This window comes from Phalangium opilio, unplaced genomic scaffold (genome assembly GCF_054372755.1).
Source record: "Phalangium opilio isolate 3A_F unplaced genomic scaffold, DU_Popi_V2 ptg000082l_1, whole genome shotgun sequence".
Taxonomy (NCBI): Eukaryota; Metazoa; Arthropoda; class Arachnida; order Opiliones; family Phalangiidae; genus Phalangium; species Phalangium opilio.
Window position 1 is genome coordinate 10,131,756 of NW_028324189.1, and position 18,194 is coordinate 10,149,949.

At 36.8% G+C, this 18,194-nt stretch overlaps 3 protein-coding genes across 4 annotated transcripts; 2 read left to right on the forward strand and 1 right to left on the reverse strand.

Annotated features, from left to right (window-relative positions):
* Positions 1 to 463: 463 nt before the first annotated feature.
* LOC149651513 (uncharacterized) lies at positions 464 to 3,879 on the forward strand. The gene is made up of 6 exons (XM_089847109.1): positions 464 to 2,898; positions 3,065 to 3,127; positions 3,188 to 3,292; positions 3,371 to 3,502; positions 3,567 to 3,638; positions 3,752 to 3,879. The coding sequence occupies exons 1-6, from the start codon at positions 2,430 to 2,432 to the stop codon at positions 3,835 to 3,837; spliced, it is 927 nt and encodes a 308-aa protein (XP_089703235.1). The 5' UTR covers positions 464 to 2,429; the 3' UTR covers positions 3,838 to 3,879.
* Positions 3,880 to 4,964: 1,085 nt separating this feature from the next.
* LOC149651514 (glutamate [NMDA] receptor subunit 1-like) lies at positions 4,965 to 9,737 on the forward strand. 2 transcript variants are annotated; one of them, XM_089848455.1, is made up of 9 exons: positions 4,965 to 5,210; positions 5,277 to 5,503; positions 6,515 to 6,654; positions 6,715 to 6,811; positions 6,868 to 7,029; positions 7,396 to 7,549; positions 7,613 to 7,827; positions 8,334 to 8,632; positions 8,686 to 9,737. In XM_089848455.1, the coding sequence occupies exons 2-9, from the start codon at positions 5,462 to 5,464 to the stop codon at positions 9,212 to 9,214; spliced, it is 1,638 nt and encodes a 545-aa protein (XP_089704581.1). In that variant the 5' UTR covers positions 4,965 to 5,210; positions 5,277 to 5,461; the 3' UTR covers positions 9,215 to 9,737. The 2 variants fall into 2 exon arrangements, with proteins under 2 accessions (XP_089704581.1, XP_089704582.1); XM_089848456.1 differs by having other exon boundaries at positions 4,965 to 5,503; positions 8,686 to 8,969; positions 9,041 to 9,201.
* Positions 9,223 to 13,558, reverse strand: LOC149651515 (uncharacterized). Its single transcript, XM_089848457.1, has 6 exons — positions 13,074 to 13,558; positions 11,195 to 11,356; positions 10,964 to 11,123; positions 10,672 to 10,889; positions 10,284 to 10,561; positions 9,223 to 10,068 (listed from the first exon to the last, which is right to left on the reverse strand). The coding sequence occupies exons 1-6, from the start codon at positions 13,131 to 13,133 to the stop codon at positions 9,423 to 9,425; spliced, it is 1,524 nt and encodes a 507-aa protein (XP_089704583.1). The 5' UTR covers positions 13,134 to 13,558; the 3' UTR covers positions 9,223 to 9,422.
* Between the last annotated feature and the right edge of the window lie 4,636 nt (positions 13,559 to 18,194).

The window sequence follows — 18,194 nt, forward strand, 5'->3', positions numbered from 1 at the left end:
CAAGTATTCTCGCGCCATAGTCCCAGTCTCCCTTTCAAAATACAAGGTGGGACGTAAATGGAGGCCGGGCTATTTCGCCTCTCCTCACTCGGAAAATACGTAATTTTCGTCATTCGTGCCGCGCTGACCTGAATTTTCAAGAACCATTGAGATGCTGGTTGTAATTTATCGGCAGGGATTAACTCTGGACATACGTTTGGACTGGAGATAAAGCTAGAAATGTGGCGAATTTATACCTTCTCCCTAGTAAACTAGATATCGCTTCTTGGCTAGACTAATCATGTATGACAAATGTATTCCCACTGAAACACGTTACTAAATAAAATTTCCGGAATTCTTTTCGCCCATGGTGTAAAAGTATACAATGTATTAGACTTTAAAGGTGTAGCTTTGGGTTCAAGAAATTTCACGGATGACAACATTAAAACGACATAAATGTCACAGTGCAATAGGTATCTTTCTGCATTAAGAATATCTATCTCACAGTCTAATAAAATTTAACGTTTCCAATAAGTTAATCTCATATTGGTCTCAATTTTCCTTCATAGAACTTTCTAGTTATGTAGGAATACAAAGCTTGTATTAATTTCGTTTACCACCCTTTACAAGTACAAGCATATAGTTTTTGCAGTCTAGGGAACATCTAAAAGCGAGGTCACTATATACTCAACTTCAAGAGTTGCCAAGTCTTAGTAAAAATCCAGGTTGCGACCAAAGCGGGAGCAGGCAGGCAAGCAAGCAAGCAAGCCTTCGTCCACCGCCTGACCCTTAGGGAGTGGGGTGGCTATTTTGTCTCCGAAGAGGATCATGGGACGGAAGTACGTGAGAGAAACGAAGAGTTACAAGTACTTGTAAAAGAGTGTTTCGCCGCCTCTCCTGGAGCAAGCAAAATCACTAAGTATAGAGGATAGAAGAATTTCTGTAGTCAGCGGGGAAATTACGAAAAGCTTTAGGAGGCCGTTCACGCCTTTTTTTTTTTTAGAACTGGTCCGTTCTAGATGAGCCGTGTTACAACTATCAAAAACCTAAACGAAACCTATAGGCGGCGTCCAACTTGAACTGACCCAATATAGTTCGCTTCCAATTTTCTCCGTACACGTTTACGGCTTAACAGAACGAGACTTTTGTATATTAACAGAAATGAGGAACGGTTAATTTTATAAGTGTGACAGTTTTTAGACAATAACTGACGCGTCTGACTTCATGAGTGGTACAGCTCGACGCGTATTACTCATGGTTAACACTAGAACGAATTTGTTGCAAAGATATGAACAATGGGTTTAATTACAGACTAATTAACCCTCAAATTACAGCCTTGCCACTGGTAAATAAGAGGAGAATTAGTTCATCTTTGTTTTAGAAAACCCTTCAACAAAAACCAAAATAAAAGAAATACTTTGATACTTGTCTTTTCAATTGAATCAACAAACAACATGTTTATCTCTTAATTGTGCCCTCACAAATAAGAGAGAAGGATCATAAATTCTTCAATAGATTAGGAACCCCTTTAGAGAGTCATTATGCAAATGAGTAAAGGCTGGAGTTCTCTCATTGGTTGACTTGAAAACAATTATGGCCTAACTTCCTAAAGAAAGATTTATCCCTTACGCACTTAACGTTATCGAGTTACTTTTGCTTCAATAGACTGGAAATGAAATTTGGCAAGAAAAGGAAGGTGTAATATTGTTTCTATCGAAGCTTTTCTTCTAAATCATGAGATATTGGGACAGTTGAGAAGAGAAGGTGGCTCAAGTAATACTTTTGGGGGGTGAAAACATCCATTTCATCTTGAGGTACCCTTTATAAAAGAGACTATCAAAGTAATGAGGCACCTAGATGTACGATGGCTTCCCAGATCCTCTCTTTCTCCCATAATGGATGAGCGGAGGATCATGCCCTTTTTTTCTACCTTACCCACAAGCCCCTGTTATGTGGTTGGTGCACCAAGAAAAATACTTATTATTACTCCGAAGGTCCTTTCTTGGTAAAGAGTACCTTTGGATAAAAAAGCCTAGATTTTTTTCACCCACTTGCTGTAAAGACTTAAGTCGTTTTAACTCGAGCTTATTGATTTATTTCTCGCCTTAAAAGTGTTTGTGGAAATGTTTTTATTACTGCCTAGCGACATCTCGTACGTCAAGTTCAGGATTATACTCAAATTTAATTGTTAAGCCAATGATTCGTAGAATTAATTTATTTTTGTGGTTTGATTTTAGAATAAATAGTCACGTGGTTTAAAGTTTTGCCAATAAAATAGCGCGCTAATTGAGTGCGCGTGAAGTAGATTCGCGCGGGAAAAATAATAATTCACGCGCCAATTTTTCAAATTTCACGCGCTAAAATAGGCTTAGCATTTCAAACTTTTTTTCAAGTCGGGACACCCGCTTCAAATTTTTCTCTTATATTTAAAATTAAAGTTATTGTAAAATATGGTTCAGCCACCTTTCGACGAGCGAAGCGTCACTTTAGGCTTCGATAACCCAAGATTGGAAAGAACTCCATCATTTACTAAAGCCTACGACGATATGCGCGAATTTTTAGAGGACCAACTGGCTACGCAAGACTTACGTTTAGAAGACGCCAGCATCTTAGACGCTGTCGACAACCTAAGTTTTGGTTCCCTACACGATGAAGACGCTGAAGCTCATTCCCCAGTTAGGGTTGTTGACAATATATACGAAAGATTGGGAAGTCTACCGGATATGCCCGATTCGGAGTTTATCGACAACGAGTCAGCGAATTTTCTAATCGGAAATGAATTCGATGAACCAATAGGGGATCGCTCCGGGGTCATATTGGTTGGGGACCAATTCAATCTTAGCAGGGAATTCGATCTTGCGATGGAACAAGAAGAGGCGCATCGTCGATTGAATACTTTTCATGATGCGGATTTGGGAGGTAAGTAAATAATCTAGGGGCAGTACCTTTTCCTAACCCTAATAAATTATCAGCTGTTTAATAAGTATATTAATTAAATTAGTTTGCCATCTCCTAACCAAAATTAAGCTTAACGTTTAGGACCAATATAAACCATTAAATAATAACTAAAATACCTTAAATATAGACGATCCATTCAACGAATCTTCATCAATTCTCAACATCCCTTACGACGAAGAACCATCAATAGGTAAAATTCAATATTGACTCTATACCAAGAACATATCACCCTAAGTCTATTCCCCCTAAGGTGGCCGACAATATCAAAGGGAGCACCAAACAAACCCAATTTTTGACATGAGTCAAGAAGAATTCCAACTACCAAATGACAGTTTCCTAATGGATCAATCATTCGGTATAACTTATAACTTCCCCAATAGATCGTTAATTAAAACAGCTAACTAGCCTTTCATTATTTGAATTAAACAATCAGAACATGACAAACCTAGTAAGGAGGTGAATACAGTGGCCATCAACATAAACATGGATGCAATTCATCCAGAGAGAATGATCCTGGATGAACCGGATGATTTAATCTATGGACCACACATCGATTTTGATCCATGTACGAAACAACACGTTTTTAGGGGTCAAAGGTCAGATTTTCACGATTAAACATTGTTTTTCAGCTCGACCTAACTTCTTGGATTCTTCAATCGACACATTTACAAGAGGTTTCCTTCAGGAACCAATGGCACCATGTAAGAAATTATAACTTAAAAAGGGGCTTTTATATTTATAACGAAGGAAATATTTTCTCAAATTTTCAACGGGCCTGTTTCTAATATTGAATATTCATGAAATATATTTTCAGTTCGACCCGGTTTAATGGAGTCAGTTTATGGTAGGCTGAGCGGTGGTAATTTGCCCGCGCCTTTATCGCCACAACGAGGAATATAACTCAAAACACTAATTATAAATACAATATATATTTTTGTAAAATCAAAATTCCCCAAACACGAAAATAAATTAATGTTTAATGAAGGAAAACTTGAACTTGTATTTTTCTTAGACGAGGTTGTTTTGCAATGACGACTAGACTCTTAATAATATTTGATAACGTTTCTGAATTATTTCAAATATTAAAGTCGAGTTGTACACAAGAAAATGTTTAATTAAAAAATACTAAAACTGGAATATTTCTTTAAAAAAATCAACATTTGTGTCAACTTCTCGACTTCATAAGAACTATATATTATCGGTTCAGACTTTTCTTAAACCATAAACTAGGCTTATATGTTTTTACTGTACTGAAGGTTTGTGACAATTTTGAATTTTCGTTTCGTGCAGTTGTCATTTTTTGAACATTATGGCAAGATATAAACTTACTAGAAAATAATAAAACTTTTCTATGGGGAAAACTTCAGTTATTTTCCAGGTTCTAAGGTTGGGGTTTTAAATTAATATTAATCAGCCAATCGTAAAACGACAATTGAAAGGCGAAAAAAGCAACCTGAGTGACAAGCAACAAACACGAACAGAAAATATACAATATTATATCTAAATTAATAGCAATGCTCTGCGTGAAAAACATTGGGAAAGGAATAAAAAGTTTGCCTTAAAAAAATGCACCTTCGAAATAATAAACTAAAGGGCACCAAGAAGTGATATGTAGTTTATTAAGAGAACTTGGAGAAGGTATAAATTCGCGCCACATTTCCAGCTTTATCTCCAGTCCAAACGTAGGTCCGGAGTTAATCCCCGCCTCTAAATTACAACCAGCATCTCATTGGTTCTTGAAAACTCACGTCAGCGCGACGTGAATGACGAAAATTACGTATTTTCCGACTGAGGAGAGGCGAAATAGCCCGTCCTCCTTTTACGCCCCCCCCTTGTATTTTGAAAGGGGGACTGGGACTATGGCGTGCGAATACTTAGGCATCTTATACCTTCTCCCTAAAAAACTAGATATAACTTCTTGAGGGCACTTTTCCAAGCATAAGCTTCTACTCCTTTTTCTATACTCTCACAATCCTTGCATGCATTGCATGCAACTACGTTTCTCACTAACCTTAAAAATCGTTTAAAACGCTTGGCTTCACAAGACGTGCACTGCTTGAACATGTTGATTTCGGCAGGGAAATAAACCTTTTGCAGCGCGCACATACACCACTTAAGGTTTTATAAACGTTTAAAACAGTTATTTTGGCTCTGTACGTTTACCATAAATGTGGTTTAAAAGATCAGTCTAAAGAATTGTTACGTACCGCGGCTGGTTGCTATATTCATTTCAAAATTTAATTGCGTAGTAACGGCTACGAATACAGAAAAAGGTGTGCCTTTTAAAAATTTTTAATGAATAGCAATGAATTTACCCAAAAATCACTGTTTTGTTTTAGCTTGTTTAAATGTTTGCTTTAAAACTTTTAAATTGTTCCAAATAACGCGTAACTATTAGTGGTTTCCGAACGTTGATTTAAAAATCAATGTAAAGAATTGTTACAAACTTTGGAAAACGATAGCTATGTTTCAAAATTATATTGAGTAGTTAAACATATTTGTTTTTCGCCGTTAAACTTCTGAAATGGATTACAACGAGCGTGTTCTAAGGGTTACCGCGTTCAATGTAAGTGAAATTTGGATTTCTTAATTATTTATGTAACATCTTAATTACTAAAAACAATTATGCTTTATATGTATATTAATAATTTGGTAAATAGCCATTGTAAGTTTATATATCGGTAATTTACGCGGGTATTTGTATAAATTACCGGTAATTTACGGCGGGTGTTTGTATAAATTACCGTTAATTTACGGCGGGTGTTTGTATAAATTACCGTTAATTTACGGCGGGTATTTGTATAAATTACCGGTAATTTACGTCGGGTATTTCTATAAATTACCGGTAATTTACGTCGGGTATTTGTATAAATTACCGGTAATTTTCGGCGGGTATTTGTATAAATTACCGGTAATTTTCGAATGGTAAATTACCGAGTCGAATCTCTTTCTTCTAGCACTGATAAAATGTAAAGATCGGATTTTGGCATAAAAGGCCTACGTATTGATTTAATTCATCACGTTTTATAGAGTTTTAGAGGCGGGGATTTTATTACAATTTGAGCTATCAGCGCACGAAATAGTGCTTAAAGAACAGAAAATACAAATTTCTTGGGGAAAAATCCATGAAAGAACTAATGGATTTTTCACGTTTAAACTTAGGCCTAGTAAAACCAAAAAATGTACCATGTTACGATATCGAGTGAAGTACATGTAAAAACTAACTGCAGAATTCTTTACAAAGAAAAATTCAGAGCAGGATATATTCATGGGTAAATTTATAGCGATTCTCTGGGCAATATTGTAATCACAGTTGTAATAAACAACCTTAAAGGGGTTACCAAATAGAGGTAACACCTGCTATAACAATGAACAGTCACGACTGCAGTTAATTAAGGGTAGTGATTAGCCCCACGGGTTTTGTCTCACGTTCGTGCCCTTCTCTAAGATATACATTAACCGTCTCAGATTCGAGGCAGCCAGGAAATTGGAAACTCAATATGTTCTGTCTAACGATGGGCCCACCTTCTGTCTTCTCTTATACACTTAAGTAACTTGACTCTTGTCTTATTTCCAGTTAACCCCTTGGGTATCCGTAGATCCCTACTTCCAATCTCTTAAAAACAACACCTGGGATAACCATTCGGAGAAAACCTTACCATTTCACGGTCCTCTGGCCATCTTTCTTGAATACTTAAGAGATTCATTAAAGCTTAGGTAATAACAATCTTAAGCCTTGGCTATTCGTATAACATTTATAATTATGAAATAAAACAGGTTACTCTTTGTTCCTAACGTTAATGCATCGCAAGGACATGGAAGAATGGCTCCGAACACCCAATGGAATGGGGCCATTGGGATGATACTACGAAAAGTAGGTTAGGTTATAGAGGAGTTCAATGCGTCCAATTTAAAAATACTTTCTTATAGGAAGTTGATTTAGCTTTAATTCCTGCTGGACTTAGTTTTGACCGATATCAAGTTACTTTCATGCCTCAACCATTGGCATACACGACTACGGCAATTTTATCAAGATACACATCACCACAAGCCGGATCTGCAATGTATTTCTTAACTATGTTTCCCAAAGAGGTAGGTAATAAGAAATAGTGATAGATTTAATTTTAGAAGTAGGAATGGAGAACAGAGTAATGTGGAGCCCCCTTCCACGGGACGGAGGGGTATGAAAAAAGAGGCGGGTCATAGCGACAGAGGTAAAAAAGAATTACGTATTTTTCGCCGTCCCAGTCAGCAACGTCATCAAAACGTAGTTTTAGTGAGGCAATAAGATAATTTAAAATTTTCGTTACGTGTTGGAGGGAGGGGCTCTATATTGGGCTATGAGTTGGACTGAAGTAAATACTAACCGTTCTCCATTCCTACTTCTAAAATTAAATCTATCCCTGACAGTATATAAGTGTTTAATTAATAGTTTGTGTCCTTATCGTTTACTTACAGGTATGGTGTATCCTCGCAATGAGCGCATTGTTTGTGGCTACTATGGTGTATTTTTTTGAACAAAAATTAACCCACCTGATCAAAATCAAGGATAGGCAAGTCATAAGCTACAAAGAGTACGTTTGGCAAATATTCGCGACGCTTTTCTCAGAGTGTAAGTTATAATTTAATTTCAGTGAATGATTATAAAATTTTGTTGCGTAATATCCCTATACAGATATATCAATTCAAATTAGGAGTACACAAGGTCGGACTATGGTTTCTTGTTGGTTGTTGTTAATTGTCGTCATAATCAACGTCATCAATGGATCGAAAAAGGCTACGTTAATGACGAACGAAAAATCGAATGTCGAAACCTTAAATGATCTATTCAATATTCCCTCTTTAGCCCCTATTATGATGAAGGATTCTATTTTTACTAGATATTTTAAGGTTTGTGCAAGACCAGGGATAGATTTAATTTTAGAAGTAGGAATGGAGAACAGAGTAGTCTGGGCGCGCGTCAAAGCTCTGGACCCCCTTCCAAGGGACGGAGGGGGTATGAAAGAAGAGGCGGGTCATAGCGACAGAGTTAAAAAGGATTTACGTATTTTTCGCCGTCCGCGTCAGCCACGTCATCAAAACGTAGTTTAAGTGAGCCAATAAGATAATTTAAACCCTACGTTACGTGATGGAGGGAGGGGCTCTATACTGGGCTATGAGTTGGACTGAAGTAAATACTAACCGTTCTCCATTCCTACTTCTAAAATTAAATCTATCCTCGGTCAGACTAATAGCGAATTTCATTGGACTGTTCGGAGCGCTCTAACAGTCCAGTGGAATTCGTTATTAGAATGCTCTAATCACGTGTCCTCATACGCATAATCTCACGAATTCATGGCTCCTAAGCCTAATTGCGTAAATGACTAAGCCTAATATTTCAACCCACGTGACAACAGATACCGTCTGAATCAGTTTATTCAACGCTAATCCGCGAAAAACTTCTGGAGCGTGCAACCAAACGCCAAACACTCGTAACCTCGGACGCAATCGCCAGTTACGAAACATATCAAGACGTTTTCAATCGTCGCGGGGTCATTTTAAACGACTACTTTCAAACAATGCGTGGATTAGTGTCCTACTGCACGGACGATAAGGTTGGAGAGTTTTACAGGGCAGAGAAACATTTCTTCGAGATCCCAGCCTCGTTACTCTTTTCCCGCAATTTAACTCATCTGTACGAATCAATCACTCTCAGGTAAGGTGATGCATTTAGGCCTAAAGTTAAGCCTAATGGGTATTTTTAAACAGCGTGCTATACGTAAAAGAGAATGGTTTGATGGATTACTGGTTGCTGAAGACTTTAGGGAATAACTATGAAAAATGCTTAAATCACGGCTCAGCCTCAAATAGTGATGAGAGCAATTTCTACGGTATGCAAGAAATAGCTCCGGTATTTTCAAGTGTCTTTAGAGGGTTCGTGTTCGGATTCGTACTAATTGCGATGGAAATTTGCGTGAATCACCATTTGTTAAAAAGAAAAAGGAAACGTCCAAACCGAATTAAACCAACAGAAATGGTGTTCGTTTCCCGAAGTAATGATCCAAATAAAGTTAAACCATCAGTTACAAATAAGGTCTTCAAATCTCAACAACAATTGATCAAGGTCAAACCCAAAGTAAACCTCAATCTTGACACCCCAGAAATGGACACCACCCGTATTACGTTTAGAAGAACGGAAGTAAAGACTTCAAGCATTTCCGCAATTTATCAGCCTGGTTCAACTATAAATAAACCGGAAGTGCTATCACGTAAACAAAAGCCATCAACAAAATACTAACCAAAGTTACTTGTAAACTTCCTGAGGTGCGCGGCATGGTTAAATTATGCCCATATAAATCACACAATAGTACTATAATTTTAATTTTGCCTATTACATTACTGTCTGTAAATAAGTGGCTTTTAAAAAAGCGCTAATTGTTAATGGCGGTCTAAATTACTACCGCGTGAAAGTACTTGCGGATACTCTCTTGAGAAAAAAGAATTAATCAATACAAATTGTCAAAAATTGACGACGTGTCCACGTATCGGACTATCGGTTCGCGATTATCAGTATTTTCGCGCCAATTCCTGTAGCGCGAAAGAAACACCGATTGGCTTGGGCTTCTATTTGACTCAACAACCGGTCGTAAATCCGTAATGGGTGGAACAGTTGAACTACGATTTACCACACTTTCTTTTTGCTGCTGCGACCTGAACGTTAACCTAGGACTATTTGAACTACGCCACAAAATACGTCGAAAATCGTTCGGGGAAATTGGTTTACCGCCATACATAGAGGATACTTCACGGAAACTTGCCGCCACATTGAGAGCTTTGCGTTGTTGGTGATGCTTACTAATAAAGGAATCGAGTCCCTTGGTACGTTTGCGACACAATTTCGATTTTAAGTTATTCGAAACCCTTTTGGGATGACGGAAGGCAAACCGTATCCAAAACAGACAACACTCGATCAAAAAGACGCAAGCAGCCACTCCCAGGCCTTGGATCCAAAGTTTGAAAGCTGGATCAACGTGATCAACTTCTAACGGAGCGTATTCCCCGCCATGCGGTTGAAAGAAACAAGTAGGTTTTATTTCGTGCACCTTGCGAAGCCAGTCTTGTTGAACGCCGTGTTGAAATATTCGCAACATTCTGATTAATAAATTGCAATTTCAATCAAAAATTCAAACCTCTGTGCGAGTGCAACCTTAGAAAGAATCGAATTTCCCTCAAAAAATTTATTTTGTAGACTCTATCGGTTATTTTAGGTCAAGGCTTACAATAAAACCCTATGACTGGTCCTTAATTGAACCGACTGGTACGAAAGACCATTAAGGCAAGTGCAATAACAAAACTTAATTCCATACCTAATATTAACCTGATCCATGAATTTCTTACTCAAACGCTTATTGAAAAACATGCTGACAGGTACTTCAGTTATCAAATTCTTGGCGAAATAAAATCCAGTGATGTTGGTTGGACCTTCGCAGTATTTACGAATAGCGCTTAACAATGTATATCTGTCGTTGATTTGAACGGCCCTTCTAGCAACTATATCTCGAAATTTTGATTCCTTCATCAAATTAGGCATTGAAGTTCCGCTATTTTCCATGGCAATTCTCACAGCCAAATCTGGATTATTAGCCTTTAAATCGATACGATTCAGTTAAGTTCGGTTCATTTCTTAAGAGAGTAGTAGCACGAAGTACTTGGCGCTACTACTCCATAAAATGGGGGGAGTGGCTTTTGCCTTACTTCAACGTAGGACATATGACCAGAATTGGCCATAATATCAGCTCTCAAATTAGGCTTAACCATGATATCACTCAGTTTATCAATGGTAAATTCAGGCGGAACTATTGTCATACTGGCCGTCATATCCCCGCCAATTATGGTTGTTATAATCAATCCACCAATAAGCCATATGGATAGTATGATTCTGGTTGCCGTTTTGCGCATGGGCAGACGAATTTCTACCAGGGAAACAATGAATACATAGCAATAGCTCGTAATTGTACGGAAATTAATGTTTTGGGTGGAAACCCACCTTTAGAAAATACACATCCCACGAATTCCCAACAAAATCTCAAGAACTTGTGACTATAGTTCTCGGTTCTTCCCCAGCTGAAATGCAAGCTAGCCGAACCTTCCGAAATCCAGGCAACAAACGAACTCATCAAAAAGCAAGCGATGTAACAGAGCCAAACCTGAATAACACGTCAAGTTTCAATATTATTCCTGATTAGTTTTTGTAAACAAGGCTTAAATAATGTCTCGCCTGAAGTGACATGTTGTCGAAAGCGGCGACTCCTTGAGGGTCATCAACCAAGTTTCGACCGGACAGTATAGTTAAGTCCGTGTAGGCGAATGGTAAAGGCATACGTGAGGCGTTACATCGAGGTAAGTTCGGACCAGCAGGGACAACTGTGAAGTCCACAGCCTAAAAACCGATCGTGAATTATTCCAAGTGATTGAAAGAAGGGAGTGTATAAAATGAAATTCCAGGCGATAAGGAATTTATAAAATAAAATCCAGGCAATATGGAGTGTATAAAATAAAATCCAGGCGATATGGAGTGTATAAAATAAAATCCAGGCGATATGGAGTGTATAAAATAAAATCCAGGCGATATGGAGTGTATAAAATAAAATCCAGGCGATATGGAGTGTATAAAATGAAATCCAGGCGATATGGAGTGTATAAAATGAAATCCTGGCTATATGGAGTGTATAAAATAAAATCCAGGCTATATGGAGTGTATAAAATAAAATCCAGGCTATATGGAGTGTATGCAATGAAATTCCAGGTGAAATGGAGTGTATAAAATGAAATCCAGGCGAAATGGAGTGTATAAAATGAAATCCAGGCGATATGGAGTGTATAAAATAAAATAGAGGCTATATGGAGTGTATAAAATGAAATCCAGGCGATATGGAGTGTATAAAATGAAATCCAGGCGATATGGAGTGTATAAAATAAAATCCAGGCTATATGGAGTGTATGCAATGAAATTCCAGGCGATATGGAGTGTATGCAATGAAATTCCAGGTGATATGGAGTGTATGCAATGAAATTCCAGGTGATATGGAGTGTATGCAATGAAATTCCAGGTGATATGGAGTGTATGCAATGAAATTCCAGGTGATATGGAGTGTATGAAATGAAATTCCAGGTGATATGGAGTGTATGCAATGAAATTCCAGGTGATATGGAGTGTATGCAATGAAATTCCAGGTGAAATGGAGTGTATGCAATGAAATTCCAGGTGAAATGGAGTGTATAAAATGAAATTCCAGGTGAAATGGAGTGTATAAAATGAAATTCCAGGTGAAATGGAGTGTATAAAATGAAATTCCAGGTGAAATGGAGTGTATAAAATGAAATTCCAGGTGAAATGGAGTGTATAAAATGAAATTCCAGGTGAAATGGAGTGTATAAAATGAAATTCCAGGTGAAATGGAGTGTATAAAATGAAATTCCAGGTGAAATGGAGTGTATAAAATGAAATTCCAGGTGAAATGGAATGTATAAAATGAAATCCAGGCGATAAGGAATGTATAAAATGAAATCCAGGCGATAAGGAATGTATAAAATTAAATCCAGGCGATAAGGAATGTATAAAATGAAATCCTGGCGATAAGGAATGTATAAAATAAAATCCAGGCGTGAATTGTAAATAAAATCATTTTCTTGCGTTTTAGAAGTGCTTGGAGTGAATAAATAAATTTTTAGTTGTTTTGGTAGTGCGGAAATAAAGTGATTTCTAATAGAATAAATTAACTGCAAGGTGATTTTGTGGTGTGGTGTTTGTTTAGCAGTGCATAAAACTATTTCCTAGTTATTTTGAGTGCATAAACACGAGTGCATAAAGCGAAAAAGTTGAAAACCTACATTTCTGTAGAGCAATCCCAACAACCCAACCCATTTGTTGTCCACCAATTTTCCATGCCCAGACTTATATTCCGGATTATCCACAATTTCGTATCGAAAATTCATGGACGACGCCAAATACTCCAACAAAGTCACTAACGGTCCTTCCATGGAAATAATTTTACTTTCGCTACTATTCACGATTACCCATGGTGGAATCTTACAACACAGCCAAATATAATAATTAAAACAATAGATCTAAAATCGACAAAGTTCTTTGAACTCACTTGAAAAGCGGTTACCCTCAAAACATCGGGGTAATAATCGGTGTAGTCGTTCAAAGACATGGCGAAATTAAAGATTTATTCAAAATGAAAGCCTAGAGTCGGGCACTTAGCTCAGTTAGTAGCCCGTGACAAATTAGGTTGAAGGGCAAAAAAGAAACACGCTGTTTTGCGAAAAAAAGACTTAGTAAAACTAAAGACCATACGACGGAAAGGAGCTATAGCCCTAAATGCTAACATATTTAGTCAAAATGTTCTCAATGCAGAGTGAGTGCAAGGTACTCACGAAAGTACGCACCCCTTATCGGCCCATTTTACGTGGTAAAACCCTTACAGTAATCTCCGTATGAAACCTTGATGGCGCTTTTAGCCGTTTCATTAAAAGTATTTTGGAATAGAGAGTCGACCACAATCGCTTAACAAATCCGTGAGCCTTAAAAGCTAACACGTTTAATCCATTTGGAAATCCATATAGACTAACCTTTATCGTTGATGCTTTTACTTATCGCGTGAAGCGGTAATGGAATACCTATTAGTTTCAATGGAAAAATATCCTCAAACGCTTTACCGATGCCTTTTTACACGCATTCCGATTTAAACTAACGTAAAAACTATTAGGTTTGGTACAATAAACGTTGTTTTTGTTTTATATTCGCTAAAGTTTTGCGTTTTCCTAGTTGATTTCTTTTCTAATTTTTAGAATTGTTACAAAGATTAGACATTAAAAGTAAATGCCAGATTATAATCTAAAATACCCCTTTTTCAACAAAGAGGTAGGCACCCTTAGTATAGGGGCATAATAGGGGGTTGATACATTGCCGTATCTGTGCACACATTCACGATCCAAACCACCTACAGCGCAGGTGCCCAAGTCAGAGTTGTACCCCAAGCGCCTTGGCCAACTAAATTCATTTAAATGGTACATTCACAAACATGGCTAAAGATAGTTCTACTTAATTAACTTTAAATATTGAATTAAAATAAGCGGTAATACTATCCAGGTAACAATTTCTTACTAACTAAATCATATTAATTTGAAGTTCACTATAGGGAAAATAAGTACTCCAAATTGGGTGCCATCCTTCATTCACGACCTACACTAAACGTAATGGCGCCAAAGTAACGCGGGAAAACGATCATATCGATAAACTATAACGCGCTCCGTCATATAGATCTATAGACTTCTGAGCCATGACCCTTAAATAACCATAGCTTTGCTCGTTTATTGGCGTATGGAAATAGCGTGCCAGCATTATACTAAAAAAAAATACCGTCTCGAATCATATTACTTCCAAAACTTTTTGCGACAATCGCTCATTGGCTATAATCTAAATAATAATGCCTCTCTTACAAGAGGGAACGGTCAGTTCTTATAAAAATGTAATCTACGCAACCTTTTAGTAAGAAAAAAATGGCAAGTGTTAGATCCCTCGTAGGAAAATTTACAAGGGCGTTTACAAGTAATAACGGCAGATGGTTTTGACTTTTCGAAAGTAATTATATAAGTTTCAGTGTTACAGTACTTGAGAAACTTGGAAGTCACTAAAATAACCATAGAATATTAACACGTCAATTGTATAGTGACAGACTTTCGAGACAATATTATTTTTTTCCAATGTTCTAAACATTATAAACAAATATATCATTAATTAAATTAGTGCATTTATTTACTGGAAACTTAAAGAAGTTTAATAAAACTAAAATTGATGTTATGACGTTTATAAAGAATAATCAAGAAGCGATACCTAGTTTACTAGGGAGAAGTTATAAGATGCCTAAGTATTCGCGCGCCATAGTCCCAGTCCCCCTTTCAAAATACAAGGGGGGACGTAAAAGGAGGCCGGGCTATTTCGCCTCTCCTCAGTCGGAAAATACGTAATTTTCGCCATTTCCGTCGCGCTGACGTGAGTTTTCAAGAGCCAATGAGATGCTGGTTGTAATTTAGAGGCGGGGATTAACTCCTTACCTACGTTTGGACTGGAGATAAAGCTAGAAATGTGGGGAATTTATACCTTCTCCATAGTAAACTAGATATCGCTTCTTGGATTAATTAAATCATACTTATATAGTTTTCCGATAAGTTTAACTATGTTTATATTTGAAAAAGTGCACTTACGTCTTTTGGAATTATTCCTAAAACCATAAGTTACGTCGAAAGAAAGTTTAAAAGAAAGAAAACTGATAATATTATTGCCAAGAAAATGCTTAACTTGAATCACGTTTTAAAACTGTTTTTGTTATACGGAAAACTTGAGCTGTTGGGCTTGTTTTTCGTTCTTTTTTAAAATGCACCCCGAGACAGACCCATTATAAATGTATTAAACTTTACAAAGAAAACTTTAATACTTTCAAACTGAAACGACTCTTGAAAAGAGTAGGTTAGTTTATACTTTAATCATTAAATCCATGCGAAATAAAATATGAACTTAGAGATTAAACTCGCCTACGGTTATTTCTAAATAACCCTGCAGGTTTACGTCCTGGACTTCACAAAGTATTTTCCCCCCAATATTTCGTTTAATTAATTTTAAACGAGTTTCAATAAATATTTAACTTGCAATGTTTCGTATCAAAGGGTTAAAACAACTACCGCAAAACCCATTCTAAATTAGATTTAATTGTTAAATTAACTTTTTCTAGAGTTCGAAGCGCCCCAATTTATCATACCAATGTGACAATGTACTTGAATTATAGCTACGACTGCAATAGATAAAAACAATCATCTCCAAGCCTAATTTTAGTCTTAATTCAAAGATGAACCCGTTGCCAAAATAATCATTTGCATAGACTCATAGGGTCTGGTGTTACGGTTGTGAAAAAAGGAAGAATGAAGATAGGGCTAAAAGTGGTTATAACCAAACAACTGACTCATATTTCCCAAGACGAGTCTAGAGCTTGGTGAGTAGCATCTTTTTCTAATATTCCCTAGACCCTGTTTTATGACGTCATCATTGCCAACCCTGGCGCGATGGCGTTTTTATTGCAAGAGCTATGACGTTCATATATTTTACGATTTCAAACGAAATTAGATGAAGTTTACTAGGTTATCTTATCAGCTTTTACGTATTTGGTATCATAGGTATAAAAAATGTTTTCCATTTGTCAAATATTCTGGCCCCAGCATATTAAATTAGTAAATTCATAATTTACTTACTTGGTGCAGGAACTAAATAAACTTATTTACCCTATCTCTAGTTGACGTATTCGTAAACATTTATCATTTGAGGTATCACTGATATAATCAAACTTTGCATGGCCCTTAGAGCAAAATGTTACAGAACGTTTTCGACTCAAATTCGCCCATAGAACATTCCCCTTAATTTATAACAGACCTTCCAGAACACCCTGTTCATGTAATAGACCAAATAACTCCGACTATAATAAACGATACATTCACAGAAAACAAACAAATACTTTCCTGGTACAGGAATCGCATTTCCTAAACATCAAGATCAACTCGTACCAAAAAAAAAAAAATAAAATAAATAATCTTAGTGTTACGTTGTACCCATGGGAGAAATGTAGGAGCAAATTCCACGTAAGCTTATAAGTAAATCTATTATTAGGGTGCAAGAGAGCGTAGCAGCTAGCAACGAAAGGGAGGGGAATAGCAAAAAGCAACAGCGAGAAAAAGAGGAACTTCTTTTCTTCCCTGGGAAAAGAGTTTTCTCTGGAGGAAAAGTCCATGATTGACAAGAGGAAATATAATAAAAAGGGTGGATATATCTTGGCTTGCTGGGCGTTAATGCGGGGGAGCGTTTAGGTTATGTTCAGTATACCATCCGGTCTACGTCCTTCGTACAGTCATAAGTTCATAAGATATCTTCCATAAGTTTGTCACTGCTTACAAACTGGAGCTTGTTACGAAGTGAGTGAGGTAGGTCATGGATTCGAGTTAAAGCGACGCCTGGTGACTGGGGCGCTGTCAAAGGCTTAGTACAAAATAAATAGGACTAGATGGAATAGGTGATTTCGCAAAGTCGGGCTGATCACGTGCAACTGTTTCTTGAGACGTCACACAAAGTCCTACTTCTGTCAAAAATAGGTTTTGGTCGGCCGTATTTCTAGAGGGTGATTCTTATGTGTCGTCTACTACAATTAGACAACCCATGCTATAAGTTAAAGGCTTACAAACAAGTTTACTCTTCATTAATTTGGTTACGAAATAAATATTAATATTACTATTATTAAACAGGAAACCACCCATTCAGCTGACAAATCCATATTGTTATTGGGGGACAGGGGGGCTCACGTCCTAGCACCGATGCCAGAGGCATATTGTGCACCAAAAATCCATATTAATTAACCCAACTGTAGCATTTGAACAAGCAGACAGCTTAATCCTTTAACCCTAATCTTGAAAATATCAATTTTTCACCCTGAATGATGTTTTCCCTGCAATAAACCTATGACGTAGTAGTGACGTTGCACAAACACTAAAACAAGCAGGAGCGTGTTGACATAGTTTGCGAAATCATCTAATAGGTGTCGTTGCTCTCAGTAAGTCTCTACCATTACGAACGAAGTATAGGAAGTGTCATACTTATGGAACATATCTTATAAACTTATGGCAGAGTATATAAGTACACTCTCCTATAAGGAGCAACTAACCTTTCCTCGATCATAAGGGACAAGGTTGGCTTAACCGCAAAAACGTAGTAAGTAATATGGTGTAATTATTTTATAACTATATATTGTGTATATTTTGCATGCACGCGTTTATTTATTTGTTTGGCTGTTTTTTTACTTAATTCTGTAGATTGGAATTTTGATTAATAATAAACAGGGTAAGGAAGGAAGGGGTTCAGTGTTTAGGGGATAGTTTGAAGGTTATAATTAAATTGTTGGCATTCTAACCAAACTGTTAAATACTAAAAGGATATATTTAAACAAGTGGATAAACACCAATATATTTTATAATATAATGTTTAAAAATTATCTATTGTCCTATTTAATTGCATATTTTGGTTTAGATGCGGGTAATCATTTGCTAATTTTTAATACTACTTATGGCTAATTTAAAGCGCACCTAACAATGTAGATAATTGCATTTATTGCAGATTATCTTATCATTTAGCAATATTCACGTTAAATCCCCCCCCCCAAATATGCAATTCGACTAAA

Excerpts from the sequence above, each read along its gene's own strand:
- LOC149651515 (XM_089848457.1), bottom strand. The coding sequence starts at position 13,133 with ATGTCTTTGAACGACTACACCGATTATTACCCCGATGTTTTGAGGGTA. Across the intron at positions 11,357-13,073 it reads TGAGGGTAACCGCTTTTCAA|GCTGTGGACTTCACAGTTGT; the intron begins GTGAGTTCAAAG and ends ATCGGTTTTTAG. Across the intron at positions 10,069-10,283 it reads ATGGATCAGGTTAATATTAG|AATGTTGCGAATATTTCAAC; the intron begins GTATGGAATTAA and ends TTTATTAATCAG.
- LOC149651514 (XM_089848455.1), top strand. The coding sequence starts at position 5,462 with ATGGATTACAACGAGCGTGTTCTAAGGGTTACCGCGTTCAAT. Across the intron at positions 7,550-7,612 it reads CGCGACGCTTTTCTCAGAGT|ATATATCAATTCAAATTAGG; the intron begins GTAAGTTATAAT and ends ATCCCTATACAG. Across the intron at positions 7,828-8,333 it reads TTTTTACTAGATATTTTAAG|ATACCGTCTGAATCAGTTTA; the intron begins GTTTGTGCAAGA and ends ACGTGACAACAG.
- LOC149651513 (XM_089847109.1), top strand. The coding sequence starts at position 2,430 with ATGGTTCAGCCACCTTTCGACGAGCGAAGCGTCACTTTAGGCTTCGAT. Across the intron at positions 2,899-3,064 it reads TCATGATGCGGATTTGGGAG|ACGATCCATTCAACGAATCT; the intron begins GTAAGTAAATAA and ends CCTTAAATATAG. Across the intron at positions 3,503-3,566 it reads ACACATCGATTTTGATCCAT|CTCGACCTAACTTCTTGGAT; the intron begins GTACGAAACAAC and ends ATTGTTTTTCAG.